General features: G+C 39.1%; 1 protein-coding gene across 7 annotated transcripts in view; it reads right to left on the bottom strand.

The window, feature by feature from the left end:
- Nucleotides 1-18,979, bottom strand: part of brd4 (bromodomain containing 4) — a 151,570-nt gene that overhangs the window by 15,319 nt on the left and 117,272 nt on the right. For all 7 annotated transcript variants that reach the window (XM_052042196.1, XM_052042194.1, XM_052042195.1 and 4 more), the window contains 5 exons: nucleotides 10,423-10,484; nucleotides 7,722-7,962; nucleotides 6,231-6,791; nucleotides 2,878-2,984; nucleotides 670-835 (listed from right to left, as the gene is read on the bottom strand). In XM_052042196.1, the coding sequence (XP_051898156.1) occupies nucleotides 670-835; nucleotides 2,878-2,984; nucleotides 6,231-6,791; nucleotides 7,722-7,962; nucleotides 10,423-10,484 (1,137 nt within the window). The remainder of the gene's footprint in view (nucleotides 1-669; nucleotides 836-2,877; nucleotides 2,985-6,230; nucleotides 6,792-7,721; nucleotides 7,963-10,422; nucleotides 10,485-18,979) is intronic.

The raw sequence follows: 18,979 nt of genomic DNA, 5'->3' as shown, positions 1-18,979 counted from the left end.
TAATTTAAAGTAGCCACTTACTCTACCAACCAGCACTACCTTGGGAGGTAGGAAGAAATCAGAGCTCCTGGGGGAAACTACGCAGTTACAGGTAGAATGGGCAAACTCCACACAGCCAACACCTGATGTCAGGGTCGAACCCAGTTTACAGGAGCTGTGCAGCAGTCAACACCAACTACTGTGCCACAAATGAGGGAATCAATCTGTACAAAACAAGGTGATATTATCCAAATGATTTCATTATCAGTGGGAAAGTGAGAAGTTATGTATTCCTGTACTGAGATAAAATTCCATCATTTATCCACCACTTTTATCACTGCCAAACGTTTTCATTTACAATGAATTACTCTGAAGAAAACCAACCGTTGTATCAGCCAAAGTGATTAACAACTTTGCAAACAACAATGTCCCTCAAACATCAATGCAACAAATGAAAATCTGAACATACAATAGAGGTTGGGGAAGTGTGCTAGTATCGTGCGCTGGCATGAGTGTGCCTGCACTTGCATGTGCGATTCAGAGATTATCTCTGAATGGCAAAGTTCTGATTTTATTAAGTTATGCCACTTGTTCTGGAGGAAGATTATAAGCAAAGAACTTCCTCCACCTCTGAAGGGATGACACGATCCCTACAGCCTTTGAATGAGCTAAAGCCTATTGTTCACTTACGGTGACCAATATGTGGAGGTGGTTTGCTTCCCTCTCTCTGCTTTGATGGCTCCTGGCGCATCGAAGGGCTAAATGGCTCATTTCTGATTACAGGTGAAGAGTGGCTCTTTTCTTCTTTCACGTTCACCATTGGTTGCGATTGTACTATTGACGGAGTTCGGGGTTCCTGTAAGAGAATGAATATTTCTTAGATCACCACCATCCAAACCAGGCCATTGAGATGAAAGCATCCATACTACTGTGAATTAGTGGCGTCTCCCTCCCTTCTTTATAGGCACAGGCCCACAGCAAAATGGGCACACATAAAATGCAGTATCTAACAGAAGAGGGCAGTGACTAGCAGGTTAGTGTGGAGGGATACTCTGGCCAAAGTATTAAGACTATACCAGTACCCAGCTTGGAGCTCCTCCTCACAATGCCTATTCATATAATGCTCTTGGTCTTTGACTCTAACACTCACTGGTACGTATCCCAACCTCTAGTCTTAGACTGTGCGATTCAGTGCAGGGAACATAGCACGAACCCTTACCCTTCCCATTACTACACATTCAAGTGCTGAGATTGGGAAGGGCAAGGAAGACTGCACCCTGGCTGGCAAAGGAAGTATAGGCCATTGTTACATCTGCTCCATGTGTTGACTGACCCCCCCAACCCCCAAGTCTTATGGTCTCTCTCATTACCTCCTGTTGGATGTGATGGGAGCTACTATGTTTCAGAGACAACTAAGTGGTAGTCGTTGGCCATCGAGAAATCTGATCTGTATTGTATTAGGTCATACTTGAAATGATATCTTGAATTAGATTCCACAAGCATGCATGCCACCCACTGTTCTAACTTCCAGAAATAGACACCCCCTCAAACCAAACCTTGTGTAGGAGAGATTAAAAAAGAAATCCAGAAAATGTTGGGAGGGAAAGAAGTCCAGCAGGTCAGGTAGCTTCTAAGAACAGAGAAACATTCCAGATAAGAGATGTTTTGCCTTGAGTAGGAGGGGCTTACAGCAATTTTTTTGATAAATAATGTTAGTGTCACTTCCCACTAAGTTTGCAAACCTTGCCACATGCATTGGAAGTCTGTAATATCAAGTCTCTGATTGGCAGGATTTTCCCAGGCTTAGCTGAGGGCTCAAAGCAGATGACAAGTCACAGCAGGCCTTTTACACTGTGACAGAATCAGTGCCCAGAGAAACTAAACTTCCAGATTATCTGGAACTCCAGATAAAAGGGTGAAAGTGTTCATTTCTATACGATGTTGATGCTCAGATACCAAAATTATACATGATGCATGAGAATTATCAATTTTTACATTATTATATATTTAGTTTCAAGTTAATGGATGGGTTTAGAATTTAAGGGTTATGATCACTTTCACTAAGTAAAATTTTAAATTCTTTCAAAAAAAAATTATGGAAGTTGAATCCCTGTCAAATTAGAGGTTGTATACAAAGTGTATAGTGCAATCTCAAATGTACAATTACACCAAATTAAACAAGGATTGATTGCACTCTTTCCTGTCGATCACTTGAATTGTTATATTTGCCTGTGACAGAAGGCTTCATGACCATAGAATAGCTTCAGGGAAATTTCAGCACGAAGCCAGTGCAGATGCAAGTAGTTTCACAGGGGTCAAGAGAGTGAGAGAAAAAAAGGGATTAATGGAATGAGTCCATTTCCACAACAGCCATCCAATTGGTTCAATTCACTCTCGTTGAATTTGACAAGCCGAAATGATTATATCGTAACTGCTGCTACACCAGACATTCATTATATACCAGTGTGAGAACATCCTTCATGAACAATGCTTTTCAAAAGATTCTCTGATTAGGGTAATAAGTGAACCATAGAAATTTTAAAGGCCTCTGGCTTGATCCCAAGTCTCTGAAAACCTCAACACAAACAGTGAAGGGGAATTAAAAAAACTGGACAGGGTTCCCACTCATCATCGCTAGCCACTGAACCTTTGTGTATGTGTGCACACACATTATTTGTATATATTTTTTTGATCTACCCAGCAACATTCATTTGATTAGGTGCATATATTTTTAACCAAATACATTTTTAAATGATGCCCTGCAAACACTGTTACCATTTTGCAGACATAATTTAAAGGCCCCCAGCGAAGGTGTAAATAAAACTTAAAAATATCTGTGCCATTGGAATAGATTATACTCTGGTCCATGTTATATTGAACTGAAAAGATTTTTTTTACCTGTTTTTTAGTCTGTACATTTCTTGGCGGTGATTGGACAAGAGATGGAAATTGTGGCAGCGGTGGGGAATGCATCAGGAGCGGAGAAGACACATCTGCCATATGAGCTGAGAAAAGCAAGCAAGAAAAATTAATAGTCACAAACAATTTTTGTTTGTATGTCTTGTCACAACATGACTTTTACTTATCTAGCACTTTTTGCACCTTCAGAATGTTCCAAGCATGCTTTTTCCAAAAAGTGTGGTCGCTATTGTAATAGGGAGAATGCAGAAGCAAAATAATGCACAATCAGTTGCCCTACAAGCAGGTGTGACAATATTGAAATATTCTTTCAAAGATGTTAAGGGATAAATATTTACCAGAACAATGGGGTTAAGTTCTTCAAAATAGTGTCAAGAAATCTTTTGCATTTATTTGACTGCATACGGGGCCTTGGTTTAACGTCTTATCCTGAAAATGTCAGCACTAATGTAGCACTACTCTGTAGCGTCAGCTTAGATTTTTGGTGCTCAAGTCTGTGTTGTGGCATTTGATGGAAAGGTTGTGCAAGGGCAGCAACCAATGCACAACAGCTGGTGACACAATCACGGTGCACGGTTTGACTTCCTTCCCTCTGGGTCAAGGTTGAAATTTTGTAGAAAATCATTGTATTTCTGCTATATTGTTTTTACGTAATACACATTCAAAATATCTACAAGATGATCAGCTTGCAATTTATTACCTTCATCGTAAACAAAACTAGTTTTATGGGTAAAACCTGAATACAGATAGCACTACACAAATTGGAAACACTTCTAGGAAACTTGCTTACTCCAGAAGGGCTGCTCAGACTGCTGACTACTTACACTTTCTGCTTGTATTTCAAGCGCACACTTCACTGTCCATAAAATTAGACAAGGTGATTGGAGGTCATTTACCAAGCTCGCCAAGCACAATTCATTTAATCCCACACTGGCTGTTATTTCTCTGTAGTCCTGAAGACCTTTTTATTGCATATCCAATTCATCATATGGCATTGTGACATTCAAACAAACTCCTGAAAACTGCCTCCTCCTCTGAAATATTTCCAGTCATGTTCAGTAATTCCTTGATTTACAAACATTTACAAATTTTTACGATAAAATCATTACTTCTCTGGGATATGCATCTTTGACTTAGCTATTTTTGTTTTTACAAGTAGAATGCCACTATCCACCCAAAATGCTTTTTACCCAAACTTTCATGCCAGAGGTCAGTGCTCCACTATGATTTATTGCTATTTATTTTGTGCATTTTTCAAGATCATTTCAAAACATTCTAGCAGTTCTAAAGAATGCATTTTCACAATAAAAATTATAGCAAGCTATAACCATTAACACTTAAGATGAACATAATTAACAAAAGCAGAAAAGGTGAACATCTGATGGACATTAACTGTTCATTAAATTTTAAAGCACATTGATGGGCTAAACAATCCTTGATAAAATAAGACTTGGTACCCAAAGTATTATCCCTGGAAGAGGATCGTGCTTCTAAGAGGAGAGGTGTTACAATGGAGAGAATGCAGTTAGAAGATGAGAATCAAAAGACATCTGCCCATCAGTTTGATAATGATCCTGGGAAATGCAAGATCACTGTGGCAAGACTTGACAGAACATGAGAATAGAACAGTACATCACAGTACAGGCCCTTCGGCCCATGATGTTGTGCCAACCTATATAAACACCTACTCCATGATCAATCTAACCCTCCATTTTTCTTATATCCACATGTCTAACCAAGAATCTTTTAAATTCCCCTACTGTATCAGCCTCTACCACCGCCCCCAGCAGTGCGTTCCAGGCACCCACCAATCTCTGTGTAAAGAAAAAACTACCTCCGACATCTCCCCTCAACTTTCCTCCTGACCTTAAACAGATGTCCTCTGGTATCAGCCATTGCTGCCCTGGGGAAAAGGTGTCGGCTGTCTACTCTATGCCCCTCTTAATCTTATACAACTATCAAGTTGCCTCTCATCCTGTGTCTTTCCAAAGAGAAAAGCCCTAGCTAGCTCAACCTTTTCTCATAAGATGTGTTCTCTAATCCAGGCAGCATCCTGGTAAATCTCCTTTGCACCCCCTCTAAAGCTTCCACATCCTTCCTATAATGAGGTGACCAGAACTGAACACAATACTCTAAATGTGGTCTAACCAGAGCTTTACGGAGCTGCAACATTACCTCGCGGCTCTGGAATTCAATCCCCTGACCAATGAAGACCAGCACACCATACGCCTTCTTAACCAGCCTGTCAACTTGCACGGCAACTTTGAGGGATCTATGGACTTGGACTCCAAGATCCCTCTATTCCTCCTCACTGCTAAGAATCCTGCCATTAACCTTGTACTCTGCCTTCAAGTTAGTTCTCCCAAAGTGTATCACTTCACACTTTTCCAAATTGAACTCCATCTGCTACTTCTCCGCCTAACTCTGCATCCTAGCTGTATCCCGTTGTAACCTACAACAACCTTCTACACTATCCACGACATCTCTGACCTTCGTGTCATCTGCAAATTTACTAACCCACCCCTCCACTTCCTTATCCAAGTCATTTATATATAAAAAAAAATCACAGAGCAGGGGTCCCAAAACGGATCCCTGTGGAATACCACTAGTCACTGACCTCCAGACAGAATATGCTCCATTTACTACCACCCTCTGCCTTTTGTGGGCAAGCCAATTCCAAATCCACGAAGCCAAGTCTCTATGGATCCTATGCCTCATGACTTTCTGGATGATTTTACCATGGGGAACCTCGTCTTACTAAAGACCATATACATCACACTCTGTGTAAAACAAAAACCTACCTCTGACATCTCCCCTCAACTTTCCTCCTGACTCTGCCTTCAATTTGTTTTGTCACCTCCTCAAAAAAACTCAATTAAGCTCGTGAGGCACAACTTGCCCCTCACGAAGCATTGCTGACTATCCCTAATAAGACAATGCTTTTCCAAGTGCTCCTCCAAATGCTCATAAATCCTGTCCCTAAGAATATTCTCTAATCGTTTGCCCACCACTGTCGTAAGACTCACTGGTCTATAATTCCCAGGATTATCCCTATTACCTTTCTTGAACAAGGGAACAACTTTTGCAATCCTCTAGGTGTATCATTCCTTTTAATTAAAATTTTGACTGTTTTGTTATTTGTTTGTGTTGTTTATTTGGACCAAAATTCTTGAGCTCTGGAACACGACCTGAATTTTTAAGCTTTAAATGGGAAAAGCCTTTGCGATTTACAAAATTTTGCTTAACAGAACATTTTCCAGGAATTCCCTTTTGAAAATTGAGGAATTATTGCACAAAAAGCAGAGTCAAGGACGGATGTTAAGACTCCTTACCTGTGGAGTAGGGGTCAGGCTTCGGCTGTCGTGGGGAGTGGTGATGTTGAATGACTTGCTGGGGTTTTGCCTGCTGAGGAGGCTGGTGTTGTGGCTGTGGCTGTTGGATGTGTGGTGGAAACTGCATGGGTTGCATGTGAAGTGGCCTCGGCTGATGCTGCTGCTGTACCTGCTGTGGGGGAAGAGGCTGAGGCTGGGGATGTGGCGCAGCCTGAGTGTGCGGTGGAGGTTGGGGCTGCGTGTGGGATGCCTGGGCTTGGTTAAGGACTGGCTGGGGCTGGGGCTGGGACGAGGTCGTCGAGAGAAGCGGGGTTTGATTCTGGGCCTTCTGCAGCTGCTGCAGGTACAGGTGCATCTGAGTAGTATGCAGAGGGATTGAGAGATGAGATGGTGGTTCTTCCTCTTCTAGAATTGCTGGCGGTTGTGTCATCTGTGGGGGCTGTAACATAGGCTGTGGGACCATGGGCGGGGACTGTGCAAGAGGCCGAGGCTGTTTTGGAGGTAGTGGTGCTGCTTTACCACTGGGTCTGGATGGCTGTTGAGGCAGACTACTGTGCAAAGCTAAAAAGGAAGAATAAAATACAAAGTTGAATTATTAGTTTCAGCGTACGGTAGACCATTACACCGAGTATAGATAATGGACAGCCAAACAACACACTTACAGCCTCTTCATTTTCTTTCCCTTTTTTCATTTGTTTCTTAAATATTGCCAGCATTTGCACCTTCATTTCTCTATTTGAAATTGGATTCCAATCATTGTCAAGAATGGTTTCCTGACCAGTACCAGATTTACCGATCACCATGCATCCTTATCCAACATTTGCAATTTAATATTTGGGATATTAACCTTTTACATTTCCTCAACTTTTTTTTATTTTAAAACACATCCTGGCCTAACTCAGCCCTTTTTAAATCAGCTGTATGTCTTTTCTCTTTGATTTTCTTCAAGGTCTTCCTCCATTTCCCACTTCATCCATCCTACAAACTGTATCAACAGCTGAACTAAACATTAATAAGCAGATCTTTATTCATTCTTCCACAAGACAATTTTGCTGGCCCAGGTGAATGGGCATGATATTTAGCAGAATAGTTTACAGAAGGATGGAGGCCAAATGTTATGGTAACATCAGAAACACAAGGGACTGCAGATGCTGGAATCTGGTGGAATTGTCGACATTTCAGGGCCTGATGCAGAGTTTTGACCCAAAACATTGACAATTCCTTTCCTCCCACAGATGCTGCTCCACCCGCTGAGTTCCTCCTTCAGATTATTTGCTGCTCCAATAATGTAACATTCATTCAGGAAGTGGGTTTCAATACAACACAATTTAACTCTAGTGCTTTTCCAAGCAGAGCACACAATATTAAAATTGACACAACTAGCATGTCTCTTCAGTGAATCCTCGTGGAAAATTTAATGGTGACTATACAATTTGAAAGGTTTTCTCAGGTATTGTACTTCACTAAAAGGCTATGAAACTGCGCACACACCTGGTGGAGACACCACTGAATGCTGGGTGAGGTGAGGGGGCGAATGCTGTTCGGGTGGTGGCGGCAAATGCGTCTGCAGCTCGCTTTGGTGAGGAAGGTGCATCATGGGCTGTCCAAAGTGCGGCATGGCATCATAGGCATTGGTCAATATCTGTGGCTCCATGACTGGAAGGGGAGCAGGTACAAACTGTTGAGGTGATTGCTTCATTGGCTGTGGTGGTTGATGGTGGTGGTGGTGTTGCTGTAGAAAAAAGAAAAAAATCATTAAAGTTGAGTACTAGTATTAAAAAAAAATTTTAGTCTAATTTTAAATTTTCTACCACTCACGATGCTGAATGCATTTCCCCGAATTGTTTGTTTTTAAAATTTTATTGGCAATTTTCTCTCTAACCTTCCAATATTTGGAACTAATTTGCTCCCAGTCCACAGAGCCAGTTGTTGATACGTTCAAGTGATCCAGAAAACACAAACCCACTCCAGTTTTTCCAACTCTTTCTTCTTCTAAAGTAGATGGAACAGGCCTCCATCTTCCACAACTAAAACCACCAATTAGGAATGACCATGAAGCCTGAAGGATCAAACCTGCTTCTACCAAATTCTATGATGATCAGATTCAAATTGGTTTGTTGTCACATACACCAGGGTGCAATGAAATTCCTTGCTAACAGCCTGGTACAATGTACAGTTCCACAAATTCAAATGGTCACATTCAAATCAAACCACAGTGAACTGCATGCTTACAATGAAACTGGCCTTTGACAGAGTTATGTTGGAAAAGCAGGTTAAACCTCGCTTTTAAAAATAAACTGAAACACGAGTCAGTGAGAGTTTATGTTTTTAATCAACATCCTTTAAGAGGGGAAAATTAGTTAAGGTTGGGAAGGAAAGATGCTGTTGGCTCAGTAGTGAAGACACTAACACCTGTTCAAAATACAAATCACAGATTACCTACACACTAAATAATATCTCATTGTGCTATTATCTATTTCCATCTACTTCCTATCAACACAACCCTCCACTCTTCAATCTAAGTACCAAAGGGAATGGTCTTGCACAGCCAAAGTAAAACTTCCAAATTAAGTTCAGGAGCAGAGAAAACCAGTCTGATTAGCTAGCGGTCTCCGCCAGTCTGGTAAATTTCCTACGTCAAAAAGCTAACTGCATGGGATCCACATGTCAGGCATCCGTGTAGCACCAGTGTAGTAATAAAATATTAAAATTTAACAACAGGAAGATCCTAGCTCTTAGTCAAGTCTCAGTCTGGAAATATTAAGCTACTGAAATTATAATGGAACTATTAAAAACAAGTCTTTACAAAAAACTCTGATGAGAGTTCTGTAGATAAGATGGATTCCACCAGACCAGTGTCCGCTACAACATCTACAGGAGTCTCTAATTTAGCTTGCGTTCTTTTGGGCGCATCAAAGTTAGAAGTGATCACATCAAGCAGTTTAAAAACGCTAGAAGAATTACATAGAGTAAAAACAGAGAAATAATTCTGTTGGAGAAATCAAGAATGAGGGAACCTCAGTTAAAAATTCGAAATAGGCCATTTCAGAGAGATATTTTCACTAAAGGAGTGGTAAAACAAGTAACCACTTCTAAAGACTGCTGGGGGTCAATTGGACCTCTGGAAACTAGGATTAACAGGTTATTGTGGATAAGGGCAATAATAAAATGTCGAAGTGAATAATCGTAATACTGAGCAGTCACAATCTAAATAATTAGGACAGCATGAAAGAATACCAGCAAAACAATTCCAAAATGTTCCAATTTATGGATTTCTGATGGTGTTGAAAAACACCAGGGCGGGTGAAAACCTGGGAGCTCTCAAACATGTCCATTTGAAGCTTCATTTGGAATAGTTGACATTCACTGAGCTTCACCTTTGACCGTAGTACAAATAACAAGTACTTTGTAATTTTGTACACTTCTCAAACCCATATAATATTAAACAAATAATCAACATTTTACCAAAACATCAAATTTTCCCAAAATAAGAAAAATTTGGCATTTTGTTCTGTTGTTGAGTGATAATTTTCTCCCTCGCAAATGTACAACTCCACTTTTGTTATTTTCTGCAACACCATCTTTTCTGCATCACTAATGGCTCAGGCCAAAGCAGACAACCAGCTTGAAGGGCCTTGAGGAGGACTGAATGGTGCATATGAATGAAGGAGTCCCAGGCATAACATCTCCCTCTCCTAATCAGCCTGGCTCAGATGTCACTGAGATTATGGGCAGTTTGTGTGAGAAATGTAAAATGCACCTCTGTAATCTTTTGTAGTCCAGAGCTGTGTTACCCCCTCCCCACTAAAACGTTAAGAACCTTCCTATTGCATCTTAGGCAGAAAGACAAATGGGAGGATCATGCTCATAATATCCCATTTAGAGTTTTACCATCAGAAGTCAATTTTCAGGGGGATTTGGCAATATAGTTTTAAAATACATTGAGAGTTGATTGGTTGCCTTTTACAGGAAACAAGAGGATGTTGCTCACCACTTAGAAGTGACAGAGAACAAGTCACTGTAGTAGAATCATTAACATGCTGGGGCAGGAGAGGTGGAGGGAAGAAAAAGCAGATGGAGTCTGAAATATGTTTAGTTTCTTTTCAGCAGCAGATGAAGAAATGCTCAAAACCCAAGCCACCCCCACCAGTAAACAAACAGCACAGAGTCTCAGCCCGTTGATTATTCCTACCTTCTTCTGCTCCCGTCCAGAGCGACTCTTGTGGCTGCCATGTTTGGTTTTAGGTGGCACCTCTGCAGAAGAGAGTTGAAATTGAGATGTGCTGGCTAATGGACAACTAAATCTAAACTATACTATATACACAAGAGCTCCAAGTGACTTTAAAGAAAAAACAGCTCCAATAGAGGACCCCTTCTTGCACCCAAGTACAACAGGATTTGTGATTGCACCAAGAGGATTCTATTGAAGTTTTTGTTGTAGAATGGGAATTTTATCTTTCTTTTTGATGTTTTTTATTCCACTTCCTTCAAGTTTTAACCCTTCATCTTTTCAATTGCACCCTAAAAGGGTGAGCACATGATATGCCATCAACCCCCAGAGTTTACTCAGTCGAAGATTTCCACTAGGAGATCTGAATTATACTTTCCTACCCTGGAAAAATCATTTCCAGTTTGGTAACAGTATTTCATAGGAGTTAATTAGCTTATGACAGGTATGGATACAATTGAAGATTCAATGAGGTCCTCTTAATCAATTATATTCTTGTCATTTGGTGCTGCTTCACGCCCCTCCAGATTGAAGTTCTTCTATTTTTCTATTAAGCACAGGCAACTCATTTCAAGGTTGTTGTAACTGGTGGCACAGAGTGGACAGCAGTGGTTTTCCCTACGAATATGGAATTGGTTGGTTTCACTCAACATGCATCTTTTGTTCAATAGATTACAAAACATCTGTGGTTAAGTATCATGTGGAAAAAGCCTGTGTCCTGCAATCATGAGCCTACTGCCCCATCTCTTGTAGGGTTTTACAGACCTGTCTATTTAAACTCCTCTAAACTCAATCAAGCTAAAGTAAGCAATTATACGATTTCAACTCACTGTCCCAACAGTATTTTATAAGAGCATGAAAAATGAGCATTGAGACACTATATCTGGTTAACTACATGATTCATTGCTTCCTTCCAGATGTTGATCTAATGAGTCAAAAGACCACAATTTCCTAATTTTATGCAAGTCATTGTGCTTTTTAAGCACATGCTCCTTTTTAGTATTTTCATTAACAAGGTATGTATTGTATCATATCGCACAGCAGGTGAATAGAATTACAATCAAATCCATCGGTCCTGTCAAACATCACATGGCAACTTTTAAATGCAAACTCAAGCTTATATTATAAACAGAAGGTAGACCCACAGGGGTTAAAGCAGTTCTCAGATATTTATAATTGTAAAGCGGAAGAGGTACTGAGAAAATACGGGTTGTCTACCAATTCTCTAACCACTCCCTCTCCCACCAAAGATCACATCTGTACAGGTTCACTACATAAAATCAGACACTGCTCTATACATTATCCAGCAAAGATTATGGTCAAATAATACTTGAGACTTCAAGTCAATATTTAGCACAATGCAACATGCATTGTACATGCTGAAAATTTAAAACATTATGCTAAACTTTCACATTATGACAACTGCTTACACACACACACACACACACACACACACACACACACACACATCCACACAGAGTCCAGTAAAACTGGTGTACATCTGAGCACCAAACAATTAACTGCATTAAATTTGTTTAAGTGCTATATCAATGCGGCCAAAATCAAAATCTGCAATCATCTCCTTTCCACCGAGATCAAGTGCCCCTTTACATTAATAGATTGTGCTAAATTATTTGGAAAAAATGTCTTTTGACTATCAACATCTGTAACATGGAAGTATAAAGCAGGTATGATAACCAATCCTGATTTGGAAACTGAGAAGAATGAAAACAAGAAGTATGAATGAAGAAGATTTCCAGATGGTAAATGTGAGTATACATTGTGAAGTTCAAAGAAACAATTTACAACTCTGTATTACAACTTTCATTTAACTGAATGAAATGTTTGAACATGCTTCCTAGAAGCATAACTATACAAAATAAAATGGATACAGAGCTCAAGGGTAGTATTAGAATATGACTAAAGCTTGATCAAAGACTTAGGCAGGGTTTAAAAAGGGACTGGTATAGGGAAGAAATATTGGATATCAAGCCTGAGACATGAAGGCATGGGAGCCAATGGTAGCAAAGGGAGTGGACAAGCAGTAAAATTTTGAAGGAACAAAGTTGTTAAACAGTTTTGGTAGTTAAATTTTAAAGCATACTATCACTTTACAACAGATCATTGAGGTAGATTCTTATATTTACAACTTGTTTTCACAACACAAACCATAAAATGCTTTTCCACAAAAATCTGAACCAACACTTCAATAGATGAGATTTTCAAAGTTGTCTCGCTTGCTGAACTACAAAATCTTAAGTACTCCATTAGTCTTCCTGACTCTCAATTACAGGATCACTATCAAATTTCTTTTCTGTGGAAGTGCAAAGTGAGTGCCGCATTGTCTACATTACATCATGACTATATTTCAAGGATATTTGATAAGGTACTTTAGAACATCTTGAAACTTGAGAAATGTCAAAAAAAAATGCAAGTCTGTTTTTATTTAAGTATATTTTGACATCACAAAGCACTGTATTTTCTAACAATGGTGTTTTTAATCTTTTTACCTCTTGCCACTTTCTTCCACAATTAATAAAAGGGCCAAGGTCCCAGTACAGATTAGCAGGGTAGGTGGAAGAATAAAAGAGTACATCAGGAAATGGTGAATAGGAACCAGAGCTGATACCCAGTGAGAGAAAGAAAACAAAAATAACACAAGAAATCGGGCAACAAGATAACATGGAGAGGGGAAAAAAAAAAGAAAATGCTCATCTGGAAACCTCTGGATATCACTGAACTCCAAGGTTGAAAAGGTATTTACAAGTAAGAAAGATTATTTAGTCCACCTTTCATGACCCAATCAGTATACAAATTATGATCCTATTATAGGAGAATCTAATTATTTCAAGTCCAAAATGTAATAACATCAACATGTTTATGTATGTACATCCTCAATAGATGGTAAGATTCTGTCAGAGGGTAGATGCTAATGGGGTTGCACCTGCTGGAAGGGGTGCCGAGAACTACAGGTAAATATTTCAAGATGAAGGGAATTATTTCAAGATAAGGGAGTTGAAGGAGGGAGAATTGCTGTCAAAGGGCTGTGAATTTTGGAGATTCTTTATACAAGAGCACCGTGGATGCAGATTCATTAAATATATTCAAGACTGGTAAGAAGTTTATGGGGATCTGACAGGAAAATGGAGTGGAGGCCAATCAGCAGATTGCCCATATTTTATTTAAATGTAGACTCAAGCTGTGTAGCAAATGACTAAGTGCTTAGGGAAAAACAGATTAAAAAAAGTCAACTGGCAGGAAGTTTAGAGGGAACTTCAGAGCACAGGCCCTTAGAAGCTAAAAGCATAGCTGATAATGGTGAATGCTCAAGTAGCCAGAATTTGTAGATATGCTGGAACATTGCAAGATGAGAGAAGATTAGATTAGGGAGAGATGAGGCCATAGAGGAATTTGAAAGTAAAACTGTGAATTTTAATACATAACCAGGAGGCAGCAAACAGAGTTAACAGATAGACATGGAAGCAGGCCAAGATTGTATTGCAATAGTCAAGTCCAGAGGTAACAAAGGCACATTAGATGGTTTGCAAACAAGCTGACACATTTCAGGAATGTTCTCAAAATAGAAATAAATAGAAGTCAGGTTTGATACTCTTCTGAATTAAATATGACACCAGGATAGTATGAATTGTCCGGTTCAGTAACAGGAAGGAAAGTGGAGTCAGTAACTAGGTCTATCTAATATTTAACTGGAGGAAATTACTGCTGATCTAAAATTGGATGCAAAACCAAGTATGACACATTAGAATCAGTGGAAGGTCAAAAATGAAGTTGTTTCACCTCAACTACTCTTTCCAGTAGTCCGTTCCTTAGTTTTCTTTGTTCACAGGAAATTCTGTATACCCATCATAAATTTGGGATGTAGGAGTTTTTAAATGTGCTGTTGTTGAAATGTGCTTTTGGTGATAATAATTTTGCCCATGCCAGTCCCAAATCAAATCTTCCATTTGTTTCTTCTTTTATTGAATGCACTCAAATGGTAGAATCTTGGAAAAGATGAGAAACTCAATTAAAAATTCTTTTCAGGAAATACAGCCAATTTGAAAGTCAAAAGAGTGTAAACATTACAGGTGAAAACTAAACGTCACACCATTTGGTTCTTGATGGTCAGTATGGACCCAATAAACCAAAAGCCCTGTTTCCTTGCTTTATCTCTAACTCCATGACCATCCAAACTGAATGTAGATTTTGCCAGCACAAATAAGCAATGCTAAAATTTCAATTGTTAATTAGATGATAAAATTTCACTACAAATTACAGGGGTGGGTGTGAAAAACATTAAGAAATTTCGCATGTACAGGATAGTGACTAGTCTTCTTAAGTTTCAGTAATAATAAGTCTATTAAGGACTGATTTATTATATCCACTGATTTCTCTCCATTAGTTTCTATTTTCAAATTTTGAAGGACACATTCAAGTCTTCAAGAACAATACTAATGCAAACTGGCATCCTCTCTGCTTCCAAACCACACCTGCACACCACTGCTCCAATCATTTAGGACAAACTAAGCAGTAATAAAGGCTGCATGAAGCATCCATTAAATAGATATATAGTGGTTATGTGTTTTTTTATTATTCTGGTTACTCCGTGTTACCTGTTACACCAACCTATCACTTTCTATGAATGCCATTATGACCCAGTGGTAATGAAATGTGAGAGACGGTTAGAATGCACCTTGCCTACCGTCAAACAGGGGAGGGTTTGATTTCTGTGTTCTTCCAGCTCAGACAATTGTTGGGACCCTGAGATTTGTCTCGAGTCCTCAACTATGGCTGGCAAAAGCTGGTCTGCAAGGATGTGCTCAAAAGTGCACCTGTGTGAATATCAGGGTAATGTTAGGATCTGGTGACAGCATCAGTCCAGCAATTAAAAACTGGGATCAAACACCAACAGATAAAGGCTGCAAAAGCAGAATTTTTCATATGAAATAATATCCAAATACAAGGAATGCTCATCTCATTATTCCCAATTAATAGTTTCAATTCCAGAGAGCACTGCTTATTAAGTTACTTTTGTTTTTTGATGTGTATATCCTGGGAATATTTTCCCCAAAAAGGTCTCCCCCTACTTCATGCACCCAACGAACAGGCCAATATTAGACCCCCTTTAGCAGCCCAACATGAGAGCCATTTTCCATGCAAAAAGGTTTTCAAGGAGCAACTATCTTCCATGAAACTCTAAAATTCCATCTTCGTCTTTGGAGAAGTTAGAAGTCACAGAAAAAAGTTAGGCCGCTCTACTTTTTATATTTATGCAAAATTAACGGAGCACAAATTTTATTTTGCCAGATTATGATATTTGATGGGGTTTCTCAACAATTACTGTCAAACACTGGAACACAAAGATTTATTCTCTGTTTAAGCAGAATCAACTAGACCAGGCTACAGAAGAGATTTTGGGTTATTTTGGTCATTTTATATGTTGTTTCAAGTGGAGTTGCAGATATCATGTGTGATGAATTCAAAAAATAAATTTTCCCCCTCCAGGTCACCAATTGATCAACCAGTTACCTTCTATCCGATCATAATTTTATTAATTCAATTAACTTAGTAAATTAGCAAAGGTTGAAGGGAAATATCTTTAATCACACATGTACAAGAATCAACATGCAGCCACTCTTTCAGGCTGTAAATGTTACCCATCCATCTGAAAGCTAAATTCCTGCTTCACAGTTCCTCAACAGCTAATGCTTACATTTCATCTGACTGCAAATATATGCAGCTGAGATGCAGGGGAAAGAGTAGGAAGCTCCGCCAACTCACAACTAACTACTTCACGATCCAGGACTGGACAGAAAGAAATTTTCTCCAACTGAAAGTCCACTGGTCATCACCATTTTGACTTCTGTGACAACCATCTGGAACCACTCACTAACGTTGATGCCATGTTTGACCCCTAAATGATTAGGTTCAACTTTTCCAAAGCAGTCTCAGTTGCTTCCCATCTACAAAAGGTCATTCTCCGCCACTGCCCTCTCTCTCCGATTCAAGTTTTACACAATCGACTAACCTGTAGCTCGCTGACCTATGGTGGTTAAACAGAAACCCATTTTTAAATTTATCTTCGTATTCGTATCGCTCCATGCCCTCATTTCCCCCAACATTTGTCATCTCCTTTAGTCCTAATTCCTCCAAATCTGACCTCTTGAGCATCCCACATTTTAATCACAAGTCTTCAGCTACCAAAACACTAAGCTTTGGAACTCCAACTGTTACCAATTGTTTTTTTTTCCTTCAAGGTCCTTAAAACCTACCTCATCAGCCCTAATATTTATTTGTGGCTCCATAAAGGTTTGATAATGCTCTTTTTGGAGCACCTTGATCTTAAAACATTAACATAAATAACTCTATTAAGCAATAGGTTTAAGACTGGTCAGAGTAACCAGCCCAATATTTTATCCAGCATCTTGGTGCTGAAATATTTGCATTTCCAACAGCATTGCAGCCTATATAGAAATATATTTAAGTTAAACATGCGTGAATACATCCAGTGGATAAAACAGAAAATGTAAACTAATTTGCAAAAAAGAGACAAGAATAAGGGAAGCATGTTATAACATAATTAATCCAAAATGTTAATAGAGTCAATGAGAAGTTTCCTTATTTGCTGCCAAGAATATTGCAGATTCCTGCAGTTACGATGTGTTACATTGTACAATTCACTATGAAGACATCTGAAGTCCCTTTACCTGAAAGCCCATCATAACCAAAAGGTAAAAATTTCCACGGCCCTAGAAATGAACCAAATACTTTAAACGCACATGAACAATTCAAATAAAACAACAGAAATCCACCCTGCAATAGAAAGGATGAACAACTTTTTGTGAATCTTTTGATGCCATTTATAGGAACCAAAAACCTTTTCTGCTATTCAAAGCAAAGAACATTCTCTGGCCCAAGAAATTTACAAGCCACCATCACCAGAAATGTAATGGGAAATTATTATTGTTCCAAATCCCAAATATATACAGGGAGGGGCTACCCATATTATCAACAACAGTTGATCTACCTAAAGAGTTGAAATGTTTGAAAATATTCTGTCAGTGTTTTTGATGCCTCTGGAAAATTTTGCTTCTTTATAAAGTACATCTGTATTAGATACAGCTTGGGAAATTCAGCCAATTACAAAAAGAGACCGTTCTCTTAATTTTTTCCTCCCTTCTCTTCTGAAGACACTAATTCTCAGGGTCACGCACTATGACCCCATTCATTTTAGCAATTTTAGGCCAGATTAATTATATTGTTTACCAAGTACAAAACCAAGCCCAACTCCTCCCACAGACATTCAGCATGTGGCATCAAATAGTATTCCTCTCCCCGACACCCCCCTGCCCCCTGGACAAATTGAAGCTAGGACATATAGGAATGAAATTAGGGACAACTTGAGACTGCAACTTACTTTGGGGTTGGGGGCAGAATACTGGTTTGGTAAAGGGAAGAAGAAAGATGAAAAGAGAATAGAGAGAGTTGAGTAAATTATAGGAAGATCTCAGGTAGCCTATTTATTTTATTGTAACCCCTATACAAGACTATTTTCTACTTTCATAACCCTGTCCTCATTTATTTCCGATGATACTCTTGCTTTCAGATGCAGTGAAAGCAGTCTTTCGATAAGCTATCCTGCCTACAATTAAAAAAGGTTGGCCAGTTCAGTGTGGAAACAAAGGCTGTGTGTCATTTTACAGTCAAGAAGCCAAAGTCCTTTATGCATAGGGAGGGTAATGCAGATGTGAAGGGGAAAAAAAAGTGTTGCTCATGCATCCCTTTTGAAGCAAGTTCATATGTTATTACTTCAACAGTCGCGGCTAAGTCTCACCATTAATATTAAAGAAACTTCCAATTTATCAAGCTACATTTGATGACCTGGTTTTCTTCAGATAATTAGAGGACGTGCATATTACATGTGTCCATTTAAGTTAACCTGGAGCTAATTTTACAGATAGTTTATATATTACCATTACCCTATTGAAAAAATGTACATTTATCTTTTTAAAGACTTGAATTTTCCTTTCAGTTTTAAGTAAATTAGCTGCCTTCTTGAACTGGATTTGTCCACTGAGAGCATCTGCACTCCTGCTACAGGTTCAGCATTGAAGGTGCATTCCAGCTGAAAAGTGCTAAGAACACAGTGGAGTGTCAAAGATCCCATCCTTAAGATGAACCCATAAATTAATAGATGGTTGATACAGAAACACAAATTCGATGGTTCTTGAAGCGTGTAGTCTTGGTCAACGTTCTTCCCTTGAACATTACTTGCACAATTAGCTGTCCTTCACCTTACTGTTTCTTATTGAACCTAGTTGTTTGTGTGTGTCTGCTTACACAATAGTTCACTTTGTAACGCACTGTGAACTTTGATACTTTGTATGCAGTCCAAATGACTTTTTGGAAAACACAACCCCAACCACAATTCAGCCTGCTCTCTCAGATATACCAAAAGATCTAGTTATGGACTATTAAGCAGGTTTTCAAGTGATATGGAATTCTTATGGGTGAGGATATG

The sequence above is a fragment of the Pristis pectinata genome, chromosome 31, assembly GCF_009764475.1.
Source record: "Pristis pectinata isolate sPriPec2 chromosome 31, sPriPec2.1.pri, whole genome shotgun sequence".
Taxonomy (NCBI): domain Eukaryota; kingdom Metazoa; phylum Chordata; class Chondrichthyes; order Rhinopristiformes; family Pristidae; genus Pristis; species Pristis pectinata.
Note: the sequence above shows the minus strand (reverse complement) of the source record. Positions and strands in the feature narration are given on the sequence as shown.